The sequence below is a fragment of the Peromyscus leucopus genome, chromosome 7 (genome assembly GCF_004664715.2).
Source record: "Peromyscus leucopus breed LL Stock chromosome 7, UCI_PerLeu_2.1, whole genome shotgun sequence".
Classification (NCBI taxonomy): domain Eukaryota; kingdom Metazoa; phylum Chordata; class Mammalia; order Rodentia; family Cricetidae; genus Peromyscus; species Peromyscus leucopus.
This window is the reverse complement of record NC_051069.1, coordinates 24,736,090-24,757,451: the sequence shown is the minus strand read 5'-3', so window position 1 is coordinate 24,757,451 and position 21,362 is coordinate 24,736,090. Positions and strand designations below refer to the sequence as shown.

General features: G+C 41.0%; 1 protein-coding gene across 4 annotated transcripts in view; it reads right to left on the bottom strand.

Moving 5' to 3' along the window:
* The window catches only part of LOC114690221 (NXPE family member 2-like), a 47,549-nt gene that overhangs the window by 17,064 nt on the left and 9,123 nt on the right, over nt 1-21,362 (bottom strand). For 3 of the 4 annotated variants that reach the window (XM_037207521.1, XM_037207523.1, XM_037207522.1), the window contains one exon: nt 8,748-8,856. In XM_037207521.1, the coding sequence (XP_037063416.1) occupies nt 8,748-8,856 (109 nt within the window). Of the gene's footprint in view, nt 1-8,747; nt 9,323-21,362 lie in introns of those variants that run through there. The other variant, XM_028864832.2, reaches the window with a different exon arrangement.

The following is a 21,362-nucleotide window of genomic DNA, read 5'->3' as shown; positions in this document are numbered from 1 at the left end:
CTGTCAGCTTCCTGTGCTTTCATCAGAGTGTCAAGTTAAATATTATTAAAGTGTTTTCTCAGTTCTGTAATGAAACTAAAGTTAAGAAAGGCAAAAGGGAACCATAGAATTAAAAACAAATATATACAAAGTTATAGGTATGAAATATATTTTTATGTAAAAAAATGCATTTAGATAAAAGAATTTGAGGTGGTTAACTAGTTTTGTTCCAAAGCAAAGGATTGTTCCAAAAGGAAACAGAAGGAATTAAGAACAAAACCAGAAATCTCAAGCATACTGCAGAAGGTCCAAAAAAGTTGCCAAAAAAGATACATGAAAGCTAAAATTTAAAGTATAATTGTGTGTATAACTAAATTGCTATAAATAAGTGTTATTTTAAAAAGCTGCCAAGTTGGGTTTTACCGATACTTAATACATTTCATCAGTCAGTTCACTCGGGCCCCGAGAAAAAGGAACAAAAGCAAGCGGTGAGATCCCCACATACTCTCAGGCAGTTGACTTTTCATTTTGCCTTTTGGCATTTGCAACATAGAGATTAAAATCAAAACAGTCCAGACGGCCCACAGCAAATGATTACAGGCAAGAGAAGAATGCCAGTCACCAGGCTTGGCCCTGGGGAGAAGCACATGTCCCTAGGCAAGTAAGAACTAGACTCAACAAAGAGAGGACACAGAAGCAGGGAGGAGTCTAAAGGGACGGATGTTTGCCACAGCTGTGGGAAAACAAGAGATCTAGAAAATAACTGTCCTTGGCGGGGGAGGGGGGGAGAGAAAGAGAGAGAAAGCCTTGATCCCTCTGAAAGTGGGAGGAGGGAAACCATTGTAAGGGAGGATGTCCTGCCCTCCAAAAGCAGGTCATCCACTCCAAGGCCAGCTGCCCTCGAAGTCTGAAGTTTTCCTAGAAAAGCTCACTCAAGCAGCTACAGACCACCACAGAGGTTCCTTGGGTAACTCTTGACATGGCAGACGAGAATGCTAATTTTCTCCTCACTGCCGAGGCTTACAAAATGAATCTTTGTAATAATAAATATTGATGTCTATACTTCAAAGCCAAAGATTATTGTCAGCCCCAGGACTTCGGAATTGCTGTGCGTGTGACAGAGGTCCCAGCTGAACTCTCTAACTGAGATACTGGGGTTAAAACGGTATCAGGCACAGTAGTGCTCCAAGGCTTCAGAAACAGTCCCAATAACTCCTCCCAAAATTCAATGTTTCCTCTTACACGGAAACAGAAGGAATGGGTGGCAATGCAAGGCTGCAGACTGACCAAAAAACGGCTGGGAGACTCAGCGCTACACGAGATTCTATCATCCTACACAGATTATTAAGGACTTTATGACTTGTGGCACCCCAAAAATAGACATTAGCTGTTCTAGTCACTTGTGTTCTGGGGAATAAAAATGAGTATAAAGTCCATGATCTAAAAAGTCTTAACAGACTTGTCTGCTCTGTCCCTCTAATTAGCCAGGAGGAAGGAACAAGCCACTGCCTTTCCTTAACGAAGGACACAGGAAAGGTACATCCTGCGAAACAGAGAAACAATTAGAATTTACGCAGACACTTGCCATGCAATAGATAAATACCTTCCAGTGTCTGCTGATATGGTCTCAGGATGGATGGGGAAATTTGACAAGGCCAGATTTTTCTAGAATAAAACCTCTCCCTTCTAAGTCTCCACAGCCTCAAGCACATCCTGAGGAAAAGACCACCTAGATCTATGAACTGCTAAAAGTCTTGAAATTTTTCTTCCAACAAGAGAAAAAGACAATTTAACTTTTAAACTACAAGAATTTATAAACTACATAAATTTATAAATCTTTCAGTGGTCATAAACTTATTTGGTTAGGTTTGCTTTATTTTTTGTTTCTGTTTTTTTCATTGTTCAGCATGGTTGGTATAATAAAATATACTTGATGATTACAAATTCATACCATCTTCCCTCCCATCCAGTCTGATACTGGTTTTCTACTTGAAATTGCACTTTTGTGCTTTGCCACAAGCTCGATATATAACTATCAGTGTGAATGTTAGTGGGTTTTTTTTTGCTGTTGTTGTTGTTTTCAATTAATTTTATTTTATTATATTTTTTCATGCAATATATTTTGATCATGTTCTTTCCCACTCTTTCAGCTGCTGTGGATCCTCCCCACTTCCGTGCCCACTCAACTTCATGTTCTTTCTCTCCCAGTGTTGAGAAGGGGAAGTGGACACAGTCCCACCCCTAACCAAGAAGCTATTGCAATTGATATCTGCTGGGAAAGGAAAAATCCGTTTTCTCCAGTGGAGTGTCATTGTATATATCAACCACATTCCAGGGCAGGTCTCATGCCTACAAGCAGTTGAAACGACATGAAACAGACTCCAGTCTTTGTTGTTGTTTTGTTTTTTGTTGTTGTTCTTTTGTTTTGGTATTTTTTTATCTTACTGGATTTGGGGGGCATTTTTGGTTTTGTTTTTAGTTTGTTTATTTTCATTTTCACTTTTTGTTTTGGGGTTTTTGTTTTGTTTTAACACAAGGGATCTCAGTCTTTAATTCAAAACCCCAGTGGCCATTCAGTATTCTGGCAGTCTCATGAGGGAACTCTGGGTCACTACTAAAGTAGAAATGCTATGTACATACACCTGACACTAAAGCATAACTACTACACATTACAGAGTGCTTCGTAGGGGAGGGGGCAAATGTGCTAATAACATGGCTAAGCACAAAGCCTCCTAATCATTTGTGGAGACATTCCTGCTGCTCTGGACCCCCTCCCTGCTCTCTTCTGCCAGGAGCTAACAGAAAGGAGAGGCCTCAATGTCTCCTGTCTCAGGGAGGAGATTGACCGATAGACCTAGGCAATTACTACGTTTGCCCAAAGTTCAATTCATTATGAAAAAAGAAACTCCATACAACCAGCTCAGGTTTAAAGAAGACCACAGCTAACCTAACAAAATCATGAGTATATCACTGATGAAATAGCATTCTGATGGGACCACCAGTATGGTACAACCCTTCAAAGAAAGGCATTAAGACAGATGTTTGCTGCCTGGGGATGTGGTCTGCATAGTCATGCCTCCAGCTTAGGCTGCATGGAAGTTCTTACACCCAGATGTAAAAGTTAAGCTGACAATAAAACACATAGCCATTCTAGAGCACATTACCTCTGCTCAGAATGGTCTCCTGCAGGGACAAGACCCCACCCTATAAACTCAGAGACTGGATTTACTTTAAAATCTGAAGGGAAGAGGGGTCCCTTTTGCCTCAGATTAACACAATTTGATAGTGTCCTATTTTATCTTACTAACTACTTAATCCCAGAGCCAAGATGGAATAGGAGCCAAAGGATTCAAGTGAGCCCAAATGCCTTCTCCTGTTGACTGGGGTCACGGCTCACACTGAAGCTTTTAAAAAGTCAAATAGGTAGAGAGGAGAAGAAAAGGATTCTCCTCTCTGCCCACTTTGTTCCTCTGTTTACTTATACAGGTTTTAAAATCTTTGGTGTGTGTGTGTGTGTGTGTGTGTGTGCATGTACATCACACACAGCAAGTGTACAGAGATCAAATAACAACCTTGAAAGTCGGTCCTCCCTCTGCCTTATTTTGAGACAGGGTCTCTCTTACTGTGCCCTGCCCACAAGATTACAGGCATGCACTACTGCAACGCCAGCTCTATGCAGGTTCTGGAGCTTCAGAGTCAGGTCCTCACGCTTACACCACAAGCCCTCTGCCCACTGGGTCCTCTCCCCCACCCCCTGTTTGTAGAGTGTTAACCTCCGGCCTGCTGATGCTCTTTCGTGTCTTACCAGAAGCATAACATGCTCAGTGCTGCTGCACTGTAACTAATAAGTTTTAACGTGCCAACTGTAAAAAAGATAAAGCAACAAGTAACTCTTTTTGTCTTCCTTTTTTCATTGACTATCTCTCAACTCAAGTATGATGGCTTTTCTTGGTTGTCAACTTGACTACATCTGGAATTAACTAAAATCCAATGGCTAGGCATACCCTTGAGGAATTTTTTTTCTTAATTAAATTCTTTGAAGTGGGAAGACCCACTTTTAATCAGAATCTTTGAGGTGGAAAGATAGACCTTTAATCCAGATCTTCTGATCCAGGCCACACCTTCTGATGGCAGCTTATATAAAGGACATGGAAGAAGGAAGCTTGCTCTATTTGCCTCTTTGTCCTGCTCTGGTAGCAAGTCCATTCTTTCACTGGAATTAGAGCCTATTTATTCATGATTCTAGTGTATACTGAAGACCAGCTGAGACATCTAGCCTCATGGACTAAACAACTACTAGATTCTTGGACCTTCCATTGGTAGATAGCCATTGTTGGACTAGCTGGGACCACAGTCTGTAAACCATTCTAATAAATCCTGTAGATAGGTAGATAGATGATAGATAGATAGATAGATAGATAGATAGATAGATAGATAGATAGATAGATAAAGTTCTGTTTCTCTAGAGAACCCTGGCTAACCCTCCAAGGTACCATTTTGTTGTTTTGTTTTGAGATAAGGCTTTACTATGTACCACAATCTGGTCCCAAATTCACTATGTAGTTGTGGTGGTTTGAAAGAAAATGGTCCCCAAAGGGAGTGGTACTACTAGGAGGTGTGACTTTGTTGGAGTAGATATGGCCTTGTTGGAGGAAGTGTGTCACTGTGGGGCAGGTTTGAGTTCTCCTATGCTCAAGCTACTCCCAGTGTCACACAATTCACTTCCTGTTGCCTTCTGATCAAGGTGTATCCAGCACCATGTCTACCTGCACACTGCCATGCTCCCTGCCATGATGATAATGGACTGAACCTCTGAACTGTAAACCACCACCTCAATTAACTGTTTTTTTTTTTTTTAATAAGAGCTACCATGGTCATGGTGTCTCTTCACCTCAATAGAAACCCTAAGACAAAAGTTGGTACCAGAAATTGGGGTATTGCTGTAATAGGCCTGACCATGTTTTTGTTTGGAGGAAATAGGACTTTGGTAGTTTGGGTTAGGAAAGCAGTGGAATGCTTTAAGCACTGCTTAAATGACCATACTAGTGTGGTGATAAGAGTTATTTGAACTGTCAGGGGCTGGCTCAAGAGGTTTCACCAGCGAAGAATTTTAGTATGTTGCCTAGAGGTCATTTTTGCTATATTTTGGTGAGGAATGTGGCTGCTTTTTGTCCTTGTCTCTAGAGTCTACTTGAGGCTAAAGTAATGAGATTTGGATTAATTCCATTGACAGAGGAAATTTCAAGATAGCTTAGTATAGTCTCTGTGATGCGGATACTAGTGGTAACTCTAATGAAGATATATAATGAAAAGGAGCAAGCTGAACAAGGAAAATACAAAACATACAATTTGAGGAGAAAAGGAGTGCCAGGACATGGAATGGAGCTAAGTCCTGTGTTCAAGGAGATAAACAGATTAAGAAATGGGATAAGGGAGTGGTGGTGACCTCAGGGCAAGATCCAACCCAACTAAGTTTCCAACTTGTGAAAAGGAACTAAAGAAAAGCTTAGAGCTGAGTGTGGTGATACACTCCTTTAATCCTAGCACTTGGAAGACAGAAACAAGTAGATCTCTGAGTTTGAGACCAGCATATTCTACAAATACAATTTCAGGACAGCCAAGCTTAGGCAGTGAAGGAAACCACAAAAAAACAGGAAGTGGTGAAGATGTAATTGAATGAGGGGCCACATACAAGCCCCAGCAATAAGCAGAACTTGGCAGCTTTGGCCACATGATTCTGGCTTTAAGGGTAGAAGAAATTGGTTTTAGAATAATCCTCTGTGAGTAAAGAAAGCTACTGAGGCCAGGCATGTGTCAGGAGTGTCCCTGAATGGAGGCCTAGAGAGGCCATTTCATGGAACTGTGAAGTTGAAGCCTGGATTGCCTTGGAGAATCCAAGATGTTAGAGATAGATTCATGGGATATCTGCTGAGGGGAGTTGCTAACAGGAAGTGGAACCAGACCAAGAGAAAGAAGTATGTTGCAATCAACAAAGTTGAAAGGAGTTGGAGATCTAAAGATTGTTTGGACATCAAACATGGAGATGCAGTGTTTGAATATTTGCCCAGCTGATTTTCAGTCTTGCTTTGGTACAGTATTTCCTCACTATGCTCCCTTCCCTACATTTTGGAATAGTAAAATATATCTTGTGCCAATATATGTTGGAAGTATTTGATCTGCTTAGTGATTTTAATTTTACAGGGAATTACAGTTAAAAGATTGCCATGAGTCTCAGAGAGACTTTGGACTTTGAAACAAATTTGAGACTGTTGTAGATGATAGGGACTTTTGAAGTTGGACTGAATGTATTTTTTGCATTATGATATGGCTACAAGCCTTTGAGGGCCAGGGCATGGAATGTGGTGGTTTGAAAGAAAATGGGTCCCAAAGGTAGTGGCACTATTAGGAAGTGTGGCTTTATTGGAGTAGGTGTGGTCTTGTTGGAGTGTTTCCCTGTGGGGGTGGGCTTTGAGTTCTCCTATGCTCAAGCTACTCCCAGTGTCACAATTCATTTCCTGTTGCCTTCCGATCAAGATGTATCCAGCACCATGTCTACCTGCACACTGCCATGCTCCCTGCCATGATGATAATGGACTGAACCTCTGAACTGTAAACCACCACCTCAATTAATGATTTTCCTTTATAAGAGTTGCCATTGTCCCGAACTGACCTACTCTGGTGATGGGATGGCCAAACACCCTAATAGTCATGTCAGAAACCCCATCTAAGGACTGAGGAATCTGGATGCAGAGATCCACGGCTAGGCCCTGGGTAGAGCGCCAAGAGTCTAATTAGCAAGAAAGAGGAGGGTTTATATGAGCGAGAATTGTTGAAACCAAGGTTGGATAAAGCACAGGGACAAATAGCCAAACGAATGGAAACACATGAACTATGAACCAAAGACTGAGTGGCCCTCAACTGGATCAGGCCCTCTGAATAGGTGAGACAGTTGATTGGCTTGATCTGTTTGGGAGGCATCTAGGCAGTGGGACCGGGTCCTGTGCTCAGTGCATGAGTTGGCTGTTTGAAACCTGGGACTTATGCAGGGATGCTTGGCTTGGCCTGGGAGGAGGGGACTGGACCTGCCTGGACTGAGTCTACCAGGCGGATCTCAGTCCTGGGGGAGGCTTTGCCCTGGAGGAGGTGGGAATGGGGGGTGGGCTGGGGGGAAGGAGAGGGGGGAAGAAGGGGGGAGAACAAGGGAATCTGTGGCTGATATGTAGAACTGAATGGTATTGTAAAATAAAATAAAAGGAAAAAAAAGAGTTGCCATTGTCATGGTGTCTCTTCGCAGCATTAGAAACTCTAACTAGGACAGTAGCCAAGGCTGCTCTCAGATTTATTATGTAGCCCTAAATAGTCTCAAGGGCATGATCTTACTTCAGCCTCCAGAGTACTGGAATCGCAGGTTTGTTCCATATCACTCAGTTACTAGAAGGTACCACTAGGACTCCTCTGCTTACAAAAGAAAGAGTCCTCCCTTCAAAAAAGGCTGTATGCACCTTCAGAGCTGTTTATTTCCATTTCAGCTAGAAGACCTTGGAGATGCTTATGAGAAATCAGCTAGGGTCTCTAAGTCAATCTGACTCTTTCTTAAAGGCAATTATGGAGTAAAGATGGTTTATTACAATGTTAAACTGGGCAAGCCCAGAAGTGTTTGTGTCCACCATCTTTCTTTTTTGAGCACAAGATCTAGGACTGTACATTGAGCATGCTCAGGACTTTACATCTTAAAACTGGGCAATCCAAGAATATGCCTGCTTCTTCACAGACTTTTCTGTATGAGAAAGTATAAGCTCTCCTAATAAGATCCTCGAATGTCCATCATTCAGAGAGAACATTGCTTTGCAAATGGTGTCAGCACCCTCCTTGCTTGCAGCAGGTATATCTTTCTCCATTCTCTTATGACTGGGTTGTACTTTTGGATTCTGAAATTGCCAAGATGTGAGCCCATGACATCTAATTACAAATTCTGTCTTAAATTGGTTGACTTTTCTCCCTCCTCATTGTTAACACCCTCTCTCAAGTCATTGTTGCTTCTCACCTAGGTCAGATCACTGAAAAAACCTTTCTTTACTTTGTTACTGACAAGTTATTTACTGAGCGTCTGATACGTGTCTGGCACGGGGTTATAGCAACAAGTAAGTACATACCCAAATCTTTGTTGTCCTAGAGGTTATCACAGGGTAGGTGAAGGTGGACAGCCATCAATGGATGTCATGGTAAATTCTGCAGTACGGTAGCAAGTGCAAAGTACTATAAAAAAGAAGTCAAGCAGAGCAAGGGAACTGCAGAGCGGTGGAGTGGAGGCTGTGTTGGTGTCAAGAAGATACCCTCTGAGCAGTCAGATGAAGATGATTAGGGAGAGGAGAAATGGGAAGTCAAATAAGACCTCAGAAAGGAAAAATCCAAGCAACGATGAGGGGACTATACAAAGAACAGTAATTCCTCCGTGATGGAGGGAAAGGACTGAAACCCATACAGTTGGATTACAGCCGCACAGGCTATAGGAAGAGCTCATCTTGAGACAGATGGCAATGGAAAGCAGTAAAAAAAAAAAAGGCACAAATCCACCTGCCACTAAAGAAGCAGTACCCGCATGTGTACATTTATTGTGCAAGGGAGTGGTGTAGAACAGAGATTCTTCTTACACTGCCTTGCTAGGGTAGTATACTTTTAACATCTGCTTCTTGCATTTTCAGAGTAGCATCCAAGTGAAGCCACTCTGGCCCTCCCTGGGAGACTATGTAATAGGAAACAATTCTTACCTTTGTGTGGTCTTTTGAAGTCATGAAGACAACCCAGAAAACAAAGATAAAGAGCACCATCAGGAGCAGTTTCCGAGCTGGAGCATTTGGAAACAAAGCGAGCAGTGTCCTAGGAATGAGGACACAAGTCATCACACATTAAATAAGGACTGACCTGGATGCCTCTGAGAGCTTTCCTTGCTCCTCCTCAGTTAATACCAGAGTGGGCTCACACTCTCCTGGGATTTTACCAAGTCATCACTGGAAATCAAAGAGGGAGTCTTTCCGTGAGGCAAGGAACCAAACAGGTGAAGAGACTGCACGCTTCTGACTCGGGAGATGTCTGGGGCTATGTGAAACCGGTCTGGAAGCTTTGCTCATTTTCAGGTCAGCAATCATTTACACGCAGAACCTCCTCTCTTGACATTCCTTCATACTCATGCTGATCTGATAGGTGTCTTTCTCCCAAGGTCAGCAACAAATAGATCTCTCATTTCAGTTCAAAGATGTTCAATTGTTAAGGCAGCTTCCTTCCACCTCAAATTTTATTTTTATTTTGTATTAGTTTTAGTTTATTGATTGGTTGATTGATTGATTGACTTTTTTTCAAGACAAGGTTTCTCTGTGTAGTCCTGGTTGTCCTGGAACTCACTCTGTAGACTAGGCTGGACTTGAACTTACAGAGATCCTCATGCCTTTGCCTTCCTAGTGCTGGGATTAAAGGCTTGTGCCCTCACTGCCTGGCTAGGTTTTACCTTTTTATGTCACAGTAGTTGAACAACAATTTCCCCCAAAGCGTAAAAGTTTCTGAAAAGCTCAGTGTTAAGGTGTCCAAAGTTTTTATCTTACCTTTTTATTTTCATCCAGAATCCTAAAAGTATGAGAGAAAGTGCTAACTTCTGACGGTGTTCCTCAAACATTTTATTATAAGAGTCACAGAAGGGGAAAGATCTCAACTCAGCACATCTCCACATATGTACACATACTATTCACATAGCGCTAACACAAATCAACATTTATCCTTGCTATACATGAAGCAGTAATATTTCCTAGCTGTTCCGCTTGATTCCATGACATTCTTTTCCACTTCAAGGTAAGTTCATGCCCATATCACATGATTTGGCAATCCCCTGCCGCGAAGCCCCCGCTAGTCTGCAGTCCATCCACTTGCCCCCATAGTCAAGCCAAACAAGAAGATTGGAAAAAACACACCTATGGCTGAGCACCCTCCTCATGGTCTCATGGTCTCCTTCGACATTTAGAGCTATCCAGAGTGGCTCCTCGGTCCACGGGCTCTTTATATTTCTTTCAGCGTTGGAGTTTCTATATAAAGCTTCAGTGATCAAAGGCTGACATTCGATTTGTAGGCACAGTGCCATCAGGGATTGCCAGTCTTTAGTGACCTGTTCACCACAATGGGAGGAAACTCTGAGGTTTGCTTTTAAGAGGTCATGATGGCAGGTATGGGCTGTTAGTTCTCCTTCTCTTCCAGCCAGGCTTTGCATGCTTATGGCAGACTGTGCTTCCCTCACTCAGGTGTTATTCAGCTGCCCAGTCTGTCTGTAGTCCCTCACCTCCACATAGCAAAGGTGTCTGGAACATTGGAAAGAAGAAAAAGCAAGTCTTTTTCTGCCTAAGACTTACGTGCCTGGTTCTTGGCAGTATTTCAAGAGCTTGTAAATTCGTCTCCGTTATTCTAAACTATCATTGATATCAAATACTCCAACAATTTCAGTAAAATCGGAGACCACAAGGAGAGCAGCCACAGATCTCAATCCGGCTGTAGCCTGCATGGTGTAAGAGGGACTGTGAGGGACAGAGGTGACATGACCCCAGAGATGCCAGGCAGCTACAGAGAGCTACCTGTCAGCGGACAGTCCATCACCACAGGACACAGGACCTAATATATATACACACTTTGCTCTTCAGAAGGGTCATCTGTAGACAGATTTTTCTTTGGGCCACCAGCTCACAAAAAAAAAAAAAAATGACACAGAGTCTCATTGCTAATTATAGAAGCTTGGCCTATAGCTTAGGCGTGTCCCACTGGCTCTTATAATTTAAATCAGCCCATTTCTGTTCATCTGTGTGTTGCCACTGACTCATGGCTTTTACCTCCCTACTGCACATCTTGCTCCCTCTGTGTCTGGCTGGTTGCTGGGGTCCAGCCTCGGCTTGAGTTCAGGTCCTGAGGCAGGGAAGGGGTGTCAGTGCAAGGAAAACCTCTGACCACCAAGTGGGTTGCACCCAAGTAGCCCCCAATAGCTCAGGCTCTCTTTATTTATACTTAAACAGAGATTTCTTTTTTTAACCAGGGTTATATGAACAGCTTTACTATTGGCTTCTGTTTTTTACTTTAAGAAATGTATCATAATTTAAGGAATACATCCTGATCATTATGAAAATCCCCATTGTTCCCCTGTATGCTTCCCCAAATACACCTTCCCACCCCCCACATAACCTTATCCTAGACACAGAGTTCAGCATTTTTTTGCAGGCTTGACTAAGTATCGAGCCAGACACATCCTGCTCTGCAGCACTTACATCAGCTGGCAGCTACTGTGGTTACAAAGTTAAAAAAGTAATAGACATGGGAACAATGCTTTAAGGACAACAATATTCAAACCAAGACAGTTCTTTCACGTCTGTGAGATATATTTTTATACAGTTCCTTTTCCTATAAGAGGGTCCCATATCTCAATCTCTCTGTAAAGGGAGACCTTGATAAAGCACTTTTTCCCATCTCACTATATATACCATACTTCTTCTACCAATATAAGCTTCTATATATGATAAAGATGGATCTATCCATCCCACATTTTACATTGTATTTTTTCCTCTTGGAGCATACCAGATCCAACCAATGATTCTATGCTTGGTGTCCAGGGAACTTACTCTCAACAATTGGCTTTATATGTGCATTCCTAAGGCTTTTCCCCTATTCTGTGTATGCATGACTTATTCTCCTTTCCAGAACTGTGAGATATGGTTAATGTTCCAAGTGTTGCTTTCTAATATGTACCTAACTATCTCTATTGAGTCAGAAAAGTTCCCAGGATTAGAAGTTGTAGTTACTGATTCCAGGCAAGAGATTTGAGAAGCTTTAGCCCCCTGTTTTAAATCTTAGTGGAAAATATTTGAGAAAGAGCAGAATATCTAGGGAAAATTGCAGCTATTGCATGTGTGACTAACAGAATAAAACTAAAAAACACCCAAAGAATCACCAGTATAATGAGAGAGAAAAAAACCTACAAACTGCACAAATTTTGCAAATTTCTATGCTGTCTTGTGGACTACTGGTCCTTGCCAAGTGAGAGTCTATTTCCACAGGTGCCTTGCCCTAAGGAAATCCATTGGATAGGTAGTCATATGCTGATCTGAGACTAGGCTGCATGGCTCCCAACAGCTGGTGACCCCACCTTTCTTTCTCTCTGAGTCTTCTCTGTCCCCAGAAGTGCCACCTAACCTCTTCCTGCCTAGGTATTGGTCATTTAGCTCTTTATTAAACTGATCACAGTGACACATTTCACACATTGTAAAGGAATATTCTGCAACATTTTCCCCTCTTTGTCTAAATAAAAAGGAAAGCTTTTAACTCTACCATAATAAAAGTATATACAATAAGAACAATTATCAGGAATTGTCTAAATAAAAAGGGAAGGTTTTAACTTTAATGAAGTAAAACTATATACAATAAGAATAATTTTCAAGTAAGATTTACATTTACAATGTCCAATCCCATATGTACTTGGCAAATTTGGAGAAAGTACCATATTATATATCCTATCTTAGTAAGTCCAAAATTTTATACCATTTTTATCACAGCTTGCATTATCAGTCAAACATATTTTTTTAGACCTTAAAACATTTTCTTAGATAAACAACTTAAGCTTTTACATCTCTTAACCTTATACATTTTTACATCTGTTTTGTAAGTTTCTATTCTGAATTTGGTAACAAAGAAAACTCTAACTATAACTGTTTCATCTCCAACCCATCAGAGCCCGGAGAAGAATATAATATTACCTGAGTAAACGGGGGTACAGACCAAACAACTTCCAAAACTATAGAAATGATAGAAACAGCAGGATGCCTAGACAATCACCCAAGGTTCCTCTGTAACATTGGGACAACCATCTTCAGCCTATGGGCCTAAAATAGCTGACAGACTTTTCTGTAAAGCAGAATTTTGAATGACTGCCCTACCTTGTCTTGGCAAAATTTGGCAGTTGTCTTCTTTTGTGTTCCGATTGTCCAGTTTGGACAGCATTCTGTCAGCGGTTGAGGCAAGGACAATTTCTTTGCCCATTGATTAACCTTGCTACAAATGAAAGCAAACTCCATATGGAGGTTCATTGGTGCCCATTATCCTTTTTTTGAAATAAATCGGTGCTGCCAAAAGCAGATGTTCTCACTGTCATGAAAAGCCTTATGTCATTAAAACATTTTAAGTGCCATATTCTGTAGGTCTTTGAAGTGTTTTAAGACCACTTGTCTCCATAAAATATATCTCTGTTTGACCTTGAAAACATACTTAATATGACTACAAGTTTGATAATATAGGTGACTAACTATATTAACCTGCATTTCTTGTCATCCTAAATAGATTGTAATAATAATGTTTAAGGAGTAAAAATTTATATTACATTGTTAAATGAGTTGCATAGGTACAAAATCTTAAACAAGAGTAAAAACGTATGTATAGTATGTTCTAACAAAAAATAACCTTACATTTGTATCAATATACAAAATTCCATACCAATATAAAATATTTGAGACTAGTGGTTGTTCAAAAGTAGACTCAACAATCTACCCTTTTATTCCATCATTTCTATATTATATCCCCCTTTTTCCTTCAGAAAGAGATTCCTGACTCTAATCTCCTTGTTTCGCTTTTTTCCTGGCCATGACTAGTAACAACTTGTGACCAACCTCCAAATGATGACATACATCCATAACCCATTGAACAACCAAAAATCACCCACCCCACCTCTTGGGAATGTAGGTGTCATGTTCTCTAGACTGTTTCCTGTTGTCTGGTCGTGATGGCATCTTTGGGGACCCTGAGAAAATTAGGATAATGGTCAAGTCCTGGGAGAGCTAGCTGTAACATTTGTTGTCCAGTCTCTGTGCAATGGGAAAGCACAAGGCTTATCTTCAGTCCTGGCTAGAATAGTCAATGAGGCTGGACCACCTCAGCCAGCAGCCTTGAAGCTGTTTTGGATGTAGAACTCTCAGGAAACTGCAACAGAGGCACTCTTAGAGGCTAGATCACCTGGGCCACCCATTTTCACTGGTGTTTGGTCCCTTTGCTCTGAAAACATAGAAACTTTCATACCTATCTGCTTTAACGTAAGTATGGACTGTGCATTGTACACAAGCCAGCCAAAGATGATTTTTTTGTTTTGTTTTATGTTTGAGCAGGTAAAATATATGTCATCAGTCTTGTAGTTTTTATAGGTTTATTTCTTTATGTCGATTAGCCAGGATTTTCAGGGAGTCTTCCCTGATCAAACCTGATCTCTATCAACCTTGAAGGAATCCACAGTCTTTCATTTTCTTTAGAAACAAAAGCATAACCTCTTCCCCAAAGCAATACATTTTCTGACTTTCATTTTCAAGTTAAAGAATTCCTAAAGTATCTAGGCTGGTTTCATTCAGCAGTCCCTCTTACAATCCCATGTCTCTTAGCAGTTGTCATTTGCTCACCAGTAATCAAAAAAATTGAAGTCAACAAGACACCATATAGGATCCAGACTCCCTATGTATTTTTCATCTTTATGTGGCTTATTCTTTTTATATTATTTTATCCTCTCTTTAAAGACTTTATTTTATTATTTATAAACTACATTTTTATGACTACCTATACCCAATTTGTTTTCTTTTTTAAGCCTATGCACATTTTTTAAAACATACTGTAACCTGAGAGTTTTTTCCATCTAGATAGGTCTTTACTGAGCACCTGCAGTATTCTCTGACCACATGAGACAGATCTTAAACTGCATCTCAGCTGCCATGTGGCTTAGCTTAGTGCATGGTGCTAGCAGTTGGTTCCAGCCCATAGGCAGCAACCAGTAGCCATGCCTCTGTAAGCTGCTGAGCACCTGCCTGCCCAACAGACTGCTGGACTAGGAAGCTATATACTTCTCCTTATCCAGAATTTCTCATAACTTTCTCAGGCCCTATGTTTAGATATTCAAGCCCCGTGTTGGGTACCATATGTAGACAAATTTTTCTTTGGGTCATCAGCTCACAAAAAAGACACAGAGATTTATTGTTAATTACAAAAGCTAAGCTTACAGCTTAGGCTTGTCCCACTAGCTCGTATAATTTAAATTAACCCATTTCTGTTCATCTGTGTGTTGCCATGTAACTCATGGCTTTTACCTCTCCTCTTACATGTTTTGTTTCTTCTGTGTCTGGCTGGGGACCCCACCTTTCTTTCTCTCTGTTCCCAGAAGTCCTGCCTAACTTCTTCCTGCCTAGCTATTGGCCATTTAGCTCTTTATTAAACCAATCACAGTAACACATCTTCACACAGTATAAAGGAATATTCTACAACAGTAATCCATATCCAAATCTCCTTGTGTAAAGATATATATCTAGATACAGATATGTACATGCATGTATGTATTTAACCTATATGTATAGATATATATGCATATAGCATTTGTTTATTTGCATCTATGCCAATTCTTCCAAGCATGTGATCACATAACTGTGTATACATCATGGCTATGATCACAGCACACTGGAAATATGCACAGATGTTCAGAAGATAATTTGATGAGATGAAGAAAATCCATCAATCCTCCCCACCCTATGAGGACAAGCTGCTCACCATGTTCTCATCAACTTTCACATGCTGTATGAAATATGAGAACTACATCCATATACCACATAATGCCATTCCAGTCAATGGCCAGCTTCTAATGATGGTCTCATAAGATTTTACCATCTGACAATGCCATACCTGTCTTAATTTGTGTAAGTACATGCTATGAAGTTCACACAGCAGCAGAATCACCTGGCTTCATGCTTCTCAGAACACCACTCTGTGGTTAAGTGAAGTATAACTATATGATAGTGGACCCAGGGCTCTTTTTGCAAACTTCACTACAGTACATTTGACAAAGATTTACATTGTACAAGGTGATGTCATGATACATATATACATGATTAAATAAGCATTAAAATAAAATTAAGACATTCTCATACTTCATTTCATTGATGCGATAAGAGCATTTAAGTGTAGTGGGTAGCCATTCCAGCTTGGATCTGGAAGTTCCAACCCCCACTGAGATTCTGGCAACTGTCACGCCTACGAGGCGTGGCGAGGGGAGGTGCCTGGGGACCCGAGAGCTGGATGGGCCAGCACTCTCTCTGTGCGCTCTCTCAGTGCCGGGACACTGAACGGTGAAGGTGGACTATGCAGAGCTCCGGAGAACACCGCTGGACTGCGTTACACCTTCCCCAGACCCTGCGACCTACCCATTACTTAATTTGTGAGTTACGCCATTAAATAAATATCCTTTTAACTATGTGGAGTTGCCAAAATAATTTCTCCAATATTTAAGACCTATTCTCATGGGCTCAGGCTTCACAGTATTCATAGTACATTACTTGGCCAGCATTCAGAAAGACCTGGCTTCAATCCCTATACTGAAAAGAAAATTATAGATCTATTGTGTTAGTAATGCTCAAGTGTACAATATGTCATTATTAACTATAGTCACAATGTTGTACAGTAGGTCTCTAGAATTCATTCATCCTGTCTTATTGAAATTCTGTATCCTCTGACTACCATCAACTCCCAGCAAACACCATCCTCTTCTTTACTTCCATGAATTTGACATTTTTGGAATCCACATATAGATAAAGTAGGTAGTCTGTCTTTCTGGGCTTAGCCCACTCCACTCAGCACATTGTCTTCCAGGTTCACTCAAGTTATTGCAAATGATATGATTTTCTTCCTTTTGAAGGGTAAACATGAATTACCATATGTATATAACAATTTATTAATTCATTGGCAGGCACTTATGTGAATTCCACATCTTAGCTCTCTTGAATAGTGCTACAGTGAACATGAGAAGGCAGGTGTCTCCTTGGCATACTAACCATCTTTGAACACATAGCAAGCAACAGAATTGCTAGGTCATAAAGTAGCTGCTTTTCATTTTTTGAGGAACTGTCACACTGCTTTCCTATCAGTGGTTGCACAGAATTCTCCTTCCTCACTGACTGCAACAGTTATCTTCTGTCTTTCTTACAGAGGCCATTGTGACAGTGTCAATGTTTAGTCATACCTTTTCATTAGTTTTTTGACATTATTTCTTATCTAATATTTGGCAGATTTCAGCAATGAAGCCATAGAGTCCTAGGCTTTTCCTTGCTGAGATATTTTATTTGTTTTTTATGTATATGAGTATTTTGTCTGTGTTTATATCTGTGTTCTGCATGTGTACAGTGCTCACAGAGGCCAGGAGAGAGGATCAGGTCCCTGGAACCAGAGTTACAAATGGGTATGGGTCACTATGTGGGTATTGGGAATCGAACCAGGGTCTCTGAAGGAGCAGCCACTGTTATTAACCTCTGAGCCATCCCTCTAGCCCCTGCTGGGAGGTATTTGAATGCTTTTTAAAAAGCCCCATGCCTAGTGCAGCTTTATTCAGACGTTCTACTGTTTTGTGATTTGGTTTTGGTAGTTGGTGTGTTTCCAGAACTTTGTCCATTTCTTAGACAATGTCAAACTTGCTGACATACAATTGTTCACAGTAATCTCTCCTATGGTTTATCTATTTTATCTGTTGAAATGTCTCTTTTTCTTTTATGATTAATTAAATTATGATTATTGAATACATCTCCTTTCTCTGCATTTCACTATTACCTGCCTCTGTAATCAGTCTGTTCAGGATGGCTGGTCAAGCTTAAGCTGTTGGAACTACCCAGGCTCTGACCCTAAGATCGTCAGTGGCATTAGTATGTTAGCTTTCACCAGCAGGAACAGAAAGCAGATTGACAAGAGAAGTCCATTCCTCTCCTTCAGCCTGAAGTCTCGCTATAATGCTCTTAGGGACAGATTATAATGAAAAAAAAAAAAGCAAACAAAATAAAACAGATAAAGTCCCACAGTCCCTGCTCCAAAATCACAAAGGCAGAAGATAGCTTGGCATGAAGGGGAATAGTTTAATAACAAGCATGCTATCTATCTACTTGGGGTTACTCAGGATTTGTTTGTTTGTTTATATGTGCAGTTCTGTAGATTGAACTTAGAGCCTTGCATGTACTAGGAAAGAATTCAATCACCAAGTTACACTACTCTGCCCACCCTATCCCCACCCTATCATCATTTCTTTGGAGGGGGCATATGTAGGCAATACATGTGCATGTGCGTGTGTGTGTGTGTGTGTGTGTGTGTGTGTGTATGCATATGTGTGGAGGCCTAAGGTTCACATTGAGTGTCTTCCTCGGGTGTTCTCCACTTTATTTATTGAGGCTGAATCTCTCAGTATAAACCAGAGCTCACCAATTTGGTTAATCTAGCTACCCAGCTTGCCCTGAGGTTCCCTGGCTGCTGCCTCCCCGGAGTGTGGGGATTACAGGCAACTGCCATGCCTACATAGTTTTTCATGGGTTCTGGGGATCAAATTTCAGCCCTTATGCTTACACAGCATGTGCACTATCCACTGGATCATCTCCCCAGCCCTCAGCTGTCATTTCTAAGACATTTTCCAGAATCCCCTACTGTCTGATTCAGGCTGGGGATTTTTTTTTTTTTTGCTTGCCCAGAGAACCTATCTTAATTTTCATTGTATCACCACAGTTTTGTGTGTTCATCTATTCTTGTATATGTATATCTAAAGCAAGAACTGTATCTTTTATTTTTATATCCTCTGTGTATCTCCATTTGTGTAATTTGATGGTTTCAAACATTATCTCACAGTGTGTGTGGTTAAGAATTAGGGATTGGCTTGGGTGAAGAGCTCTGCCTCAGTGTTGCTCATGAGGTTCCTGCCAAGCTGAAGGTGGCCTCTTCTCTCAGCCCTTGGCTGGTGCAAGGAGACCTGTTACTAAAACGACATTCTCATATGGCTGATGTCAGAAGTCAGGGTTGTTGGCTGTATGTTAGCAAGAGGTGTCAGTTCCTCATGATGGTATGGACCCCTCCACAGGCTATGCGAACATCTTCACGATGCCATCACAGGCTTCCTCCAAAGTGAACAATCCAAGAACAAAGCCAGGGGATACTGCAGTTCTCTCTAGGACTGACCCTCACGCTTCAGCCCATCAGGTGACACTGGTTAGAAGCTTACTCAAAAGGAGAGAGATTCAACTGTAAAGGAGTTCAGAGAACTTATAAACAGTTCATTTGTAGCATGCTTTAATTAAGAACCGAACTGCTATTTGGCAGTGTACTATATCAGAATTAAACTTCAAATCATTGTTTTAGAAGAAATGTGTCCAGTTATTAAATATAACTATATTATAAAACTCTGCTTTATATGTGCTGTGTTACTTTTGTGGGTTTTTTAAAAATTTTTAATGTAAGAATAACTTAGAAAGTTCAGAAAGATTTCTTCAGGTTCCTAAAAGGAAAACCCTCCCCAACACTCTCTGTCAGTCACAATCTAGCATCATGCAAATAGTCTTTGATATTTAAATACGTCACTGAACCATATGGTCATCAGAGCACATGTAGAATAGAGTAATACCAGGCATGTAATAAATGCTCAATAAAATTGTATTGGACAAGTTAAAGAATAAAGGAATATATTATAAGGATGAAGGCTCAGCTGTTATCACTCTTTCTAAAGACTCTTAGTAATGGGGTGACCTGTGTGGGGTGTGTAGGGTTGTGTCTTATGTACCAGTGTTTCATATAGAGGTGAAAGGTAGTGTCTGTACTTTGTTTCTCTTGCCAATTATGATTTAAATAAGATTTTAGTTCCACCTGAGTCTTAAATACAATAAAACATAAATATAGTAAGAGTATTTCAAGGTAAGTTGATGTTATCCTAAATTCATATGGAATTTTTGGATGCATATACCAGCAATGTTAGTCTTCAAGACCACTTCTGTGGTGATATTGTGTTCCCCAATATATCATGCACCCTAATAAATTTACCTGGGGTCAGAGAACAGAACAGCCACTAGATAGACATAGAGGCCAGGAAATAGTGACACACATGCCTTTAATCGTAGCCTTCTGGAGGCAGAGATCCATCCGGATCTCTGTGAGTTCAAAGCCACACTGGAAACATCCAGGCATGGTGAATCACGCCTTTAATCCCAGGAAGTGATGGCAGAAAGCTGATAGGTATATAAGGCATGAGGACCAGGAACTTAGGCCTGGTTAAGCTTTCAGGCTTTCAAGAAGCAGTTCAGCTGAGATTCAATTGGATGAGGACTCAGAGGCTTCCAATCTGAGGAAACAGGAATAGCTGAGGAATTGGCAAGGTGAGGAAGCTGTGGCTTGTTCTGCTTCTCTGATCTTCCAGCACACCCCAATACCTGGTTCTGGGTTTGTTTTTATTAATTAGACTTTTTAAGATTCATGCTACACACTTCAGAAACTAACTGCTTGGACCATGGCTGAGTTTTCAGCTCACGAAACCCAACAGCAAAGTTGTCCTATGAGACCCTTGTTATAGTCCAAATACTGATACAGGCTTTTATTGGTGATGTTCTCTTAACAGAGTAAGGTCTTGGCTGCTGGTGGTAGGCTTTTAGAAATGACTGGCTCATAAGGGCTCTGATCTCATCCATGGGCTGAACTATGAGCCAATCCATTGTTTGGTGGCATCATCAAGACAAGGAGCCTAGTTGGATGAATGGGTCACAGGGGACTTGCCTGGAAGGGTGTCTCTTGTCACTAGAGTTTGGAGAGCTCACTCCTGCTCCCCCTCATTCACAGTCTCCCCCATCCCCACATAGCTGTGTGGAGGTGATCCACATATGCTGCCCCCTACTCTGAAGCCCTTTCCTCCTTGGCATATTGTAAAAACAACAGAGCCAGACAAACATGGAGTGAAGCCATGAGCTGAAATAAGCTTTTCTCCTTTGAAGTTGATTTCCTTCCTCAGATTATCAGTCCCAAAACTTAAAAGTTGACTGACACAGCTGAATAATATTTTTAAAAGAGGTGCAGTACAGTGGACTTCAGTTGTACTGTTTTAGCATTTTGTGGGGGCGGGGAGGGGAGAAGGACAGGGAGACCTTTTCCTTGAAGCTTCACAGATGATAACCTTCTGAAGCGAATCAGTCTCATCTGTAGGTCTGTATTTTGGTAATGATTAAATTGAATTACCCCGAGAAGAAGAAGAAGGAAAATCCCCGCTTGAAAAATAAGAGCAATTACAGAGATAGGGGACTTTAGCTGTTGATGGGGAACAAAAGAAACACAGCTCAGTTTAGCAAGAAACATTGTACGGGTGAGGATGGTTCTGTGTCCAGAGAAATGACATTGTGTAAAAGAATGAGTCTACTGTAAGAGAGTCAAGATATATAGGCTGAAAAAAACCAGGTGGGGCTGGAGGATGGCTCAGTGAATAAAGGCACTTTCTACCAAGACTTCAGACCTGATTTTTGGTCCCTGGAACCCATATAATGGAAAAGAGAACCTTGTTTGCTTTCTCC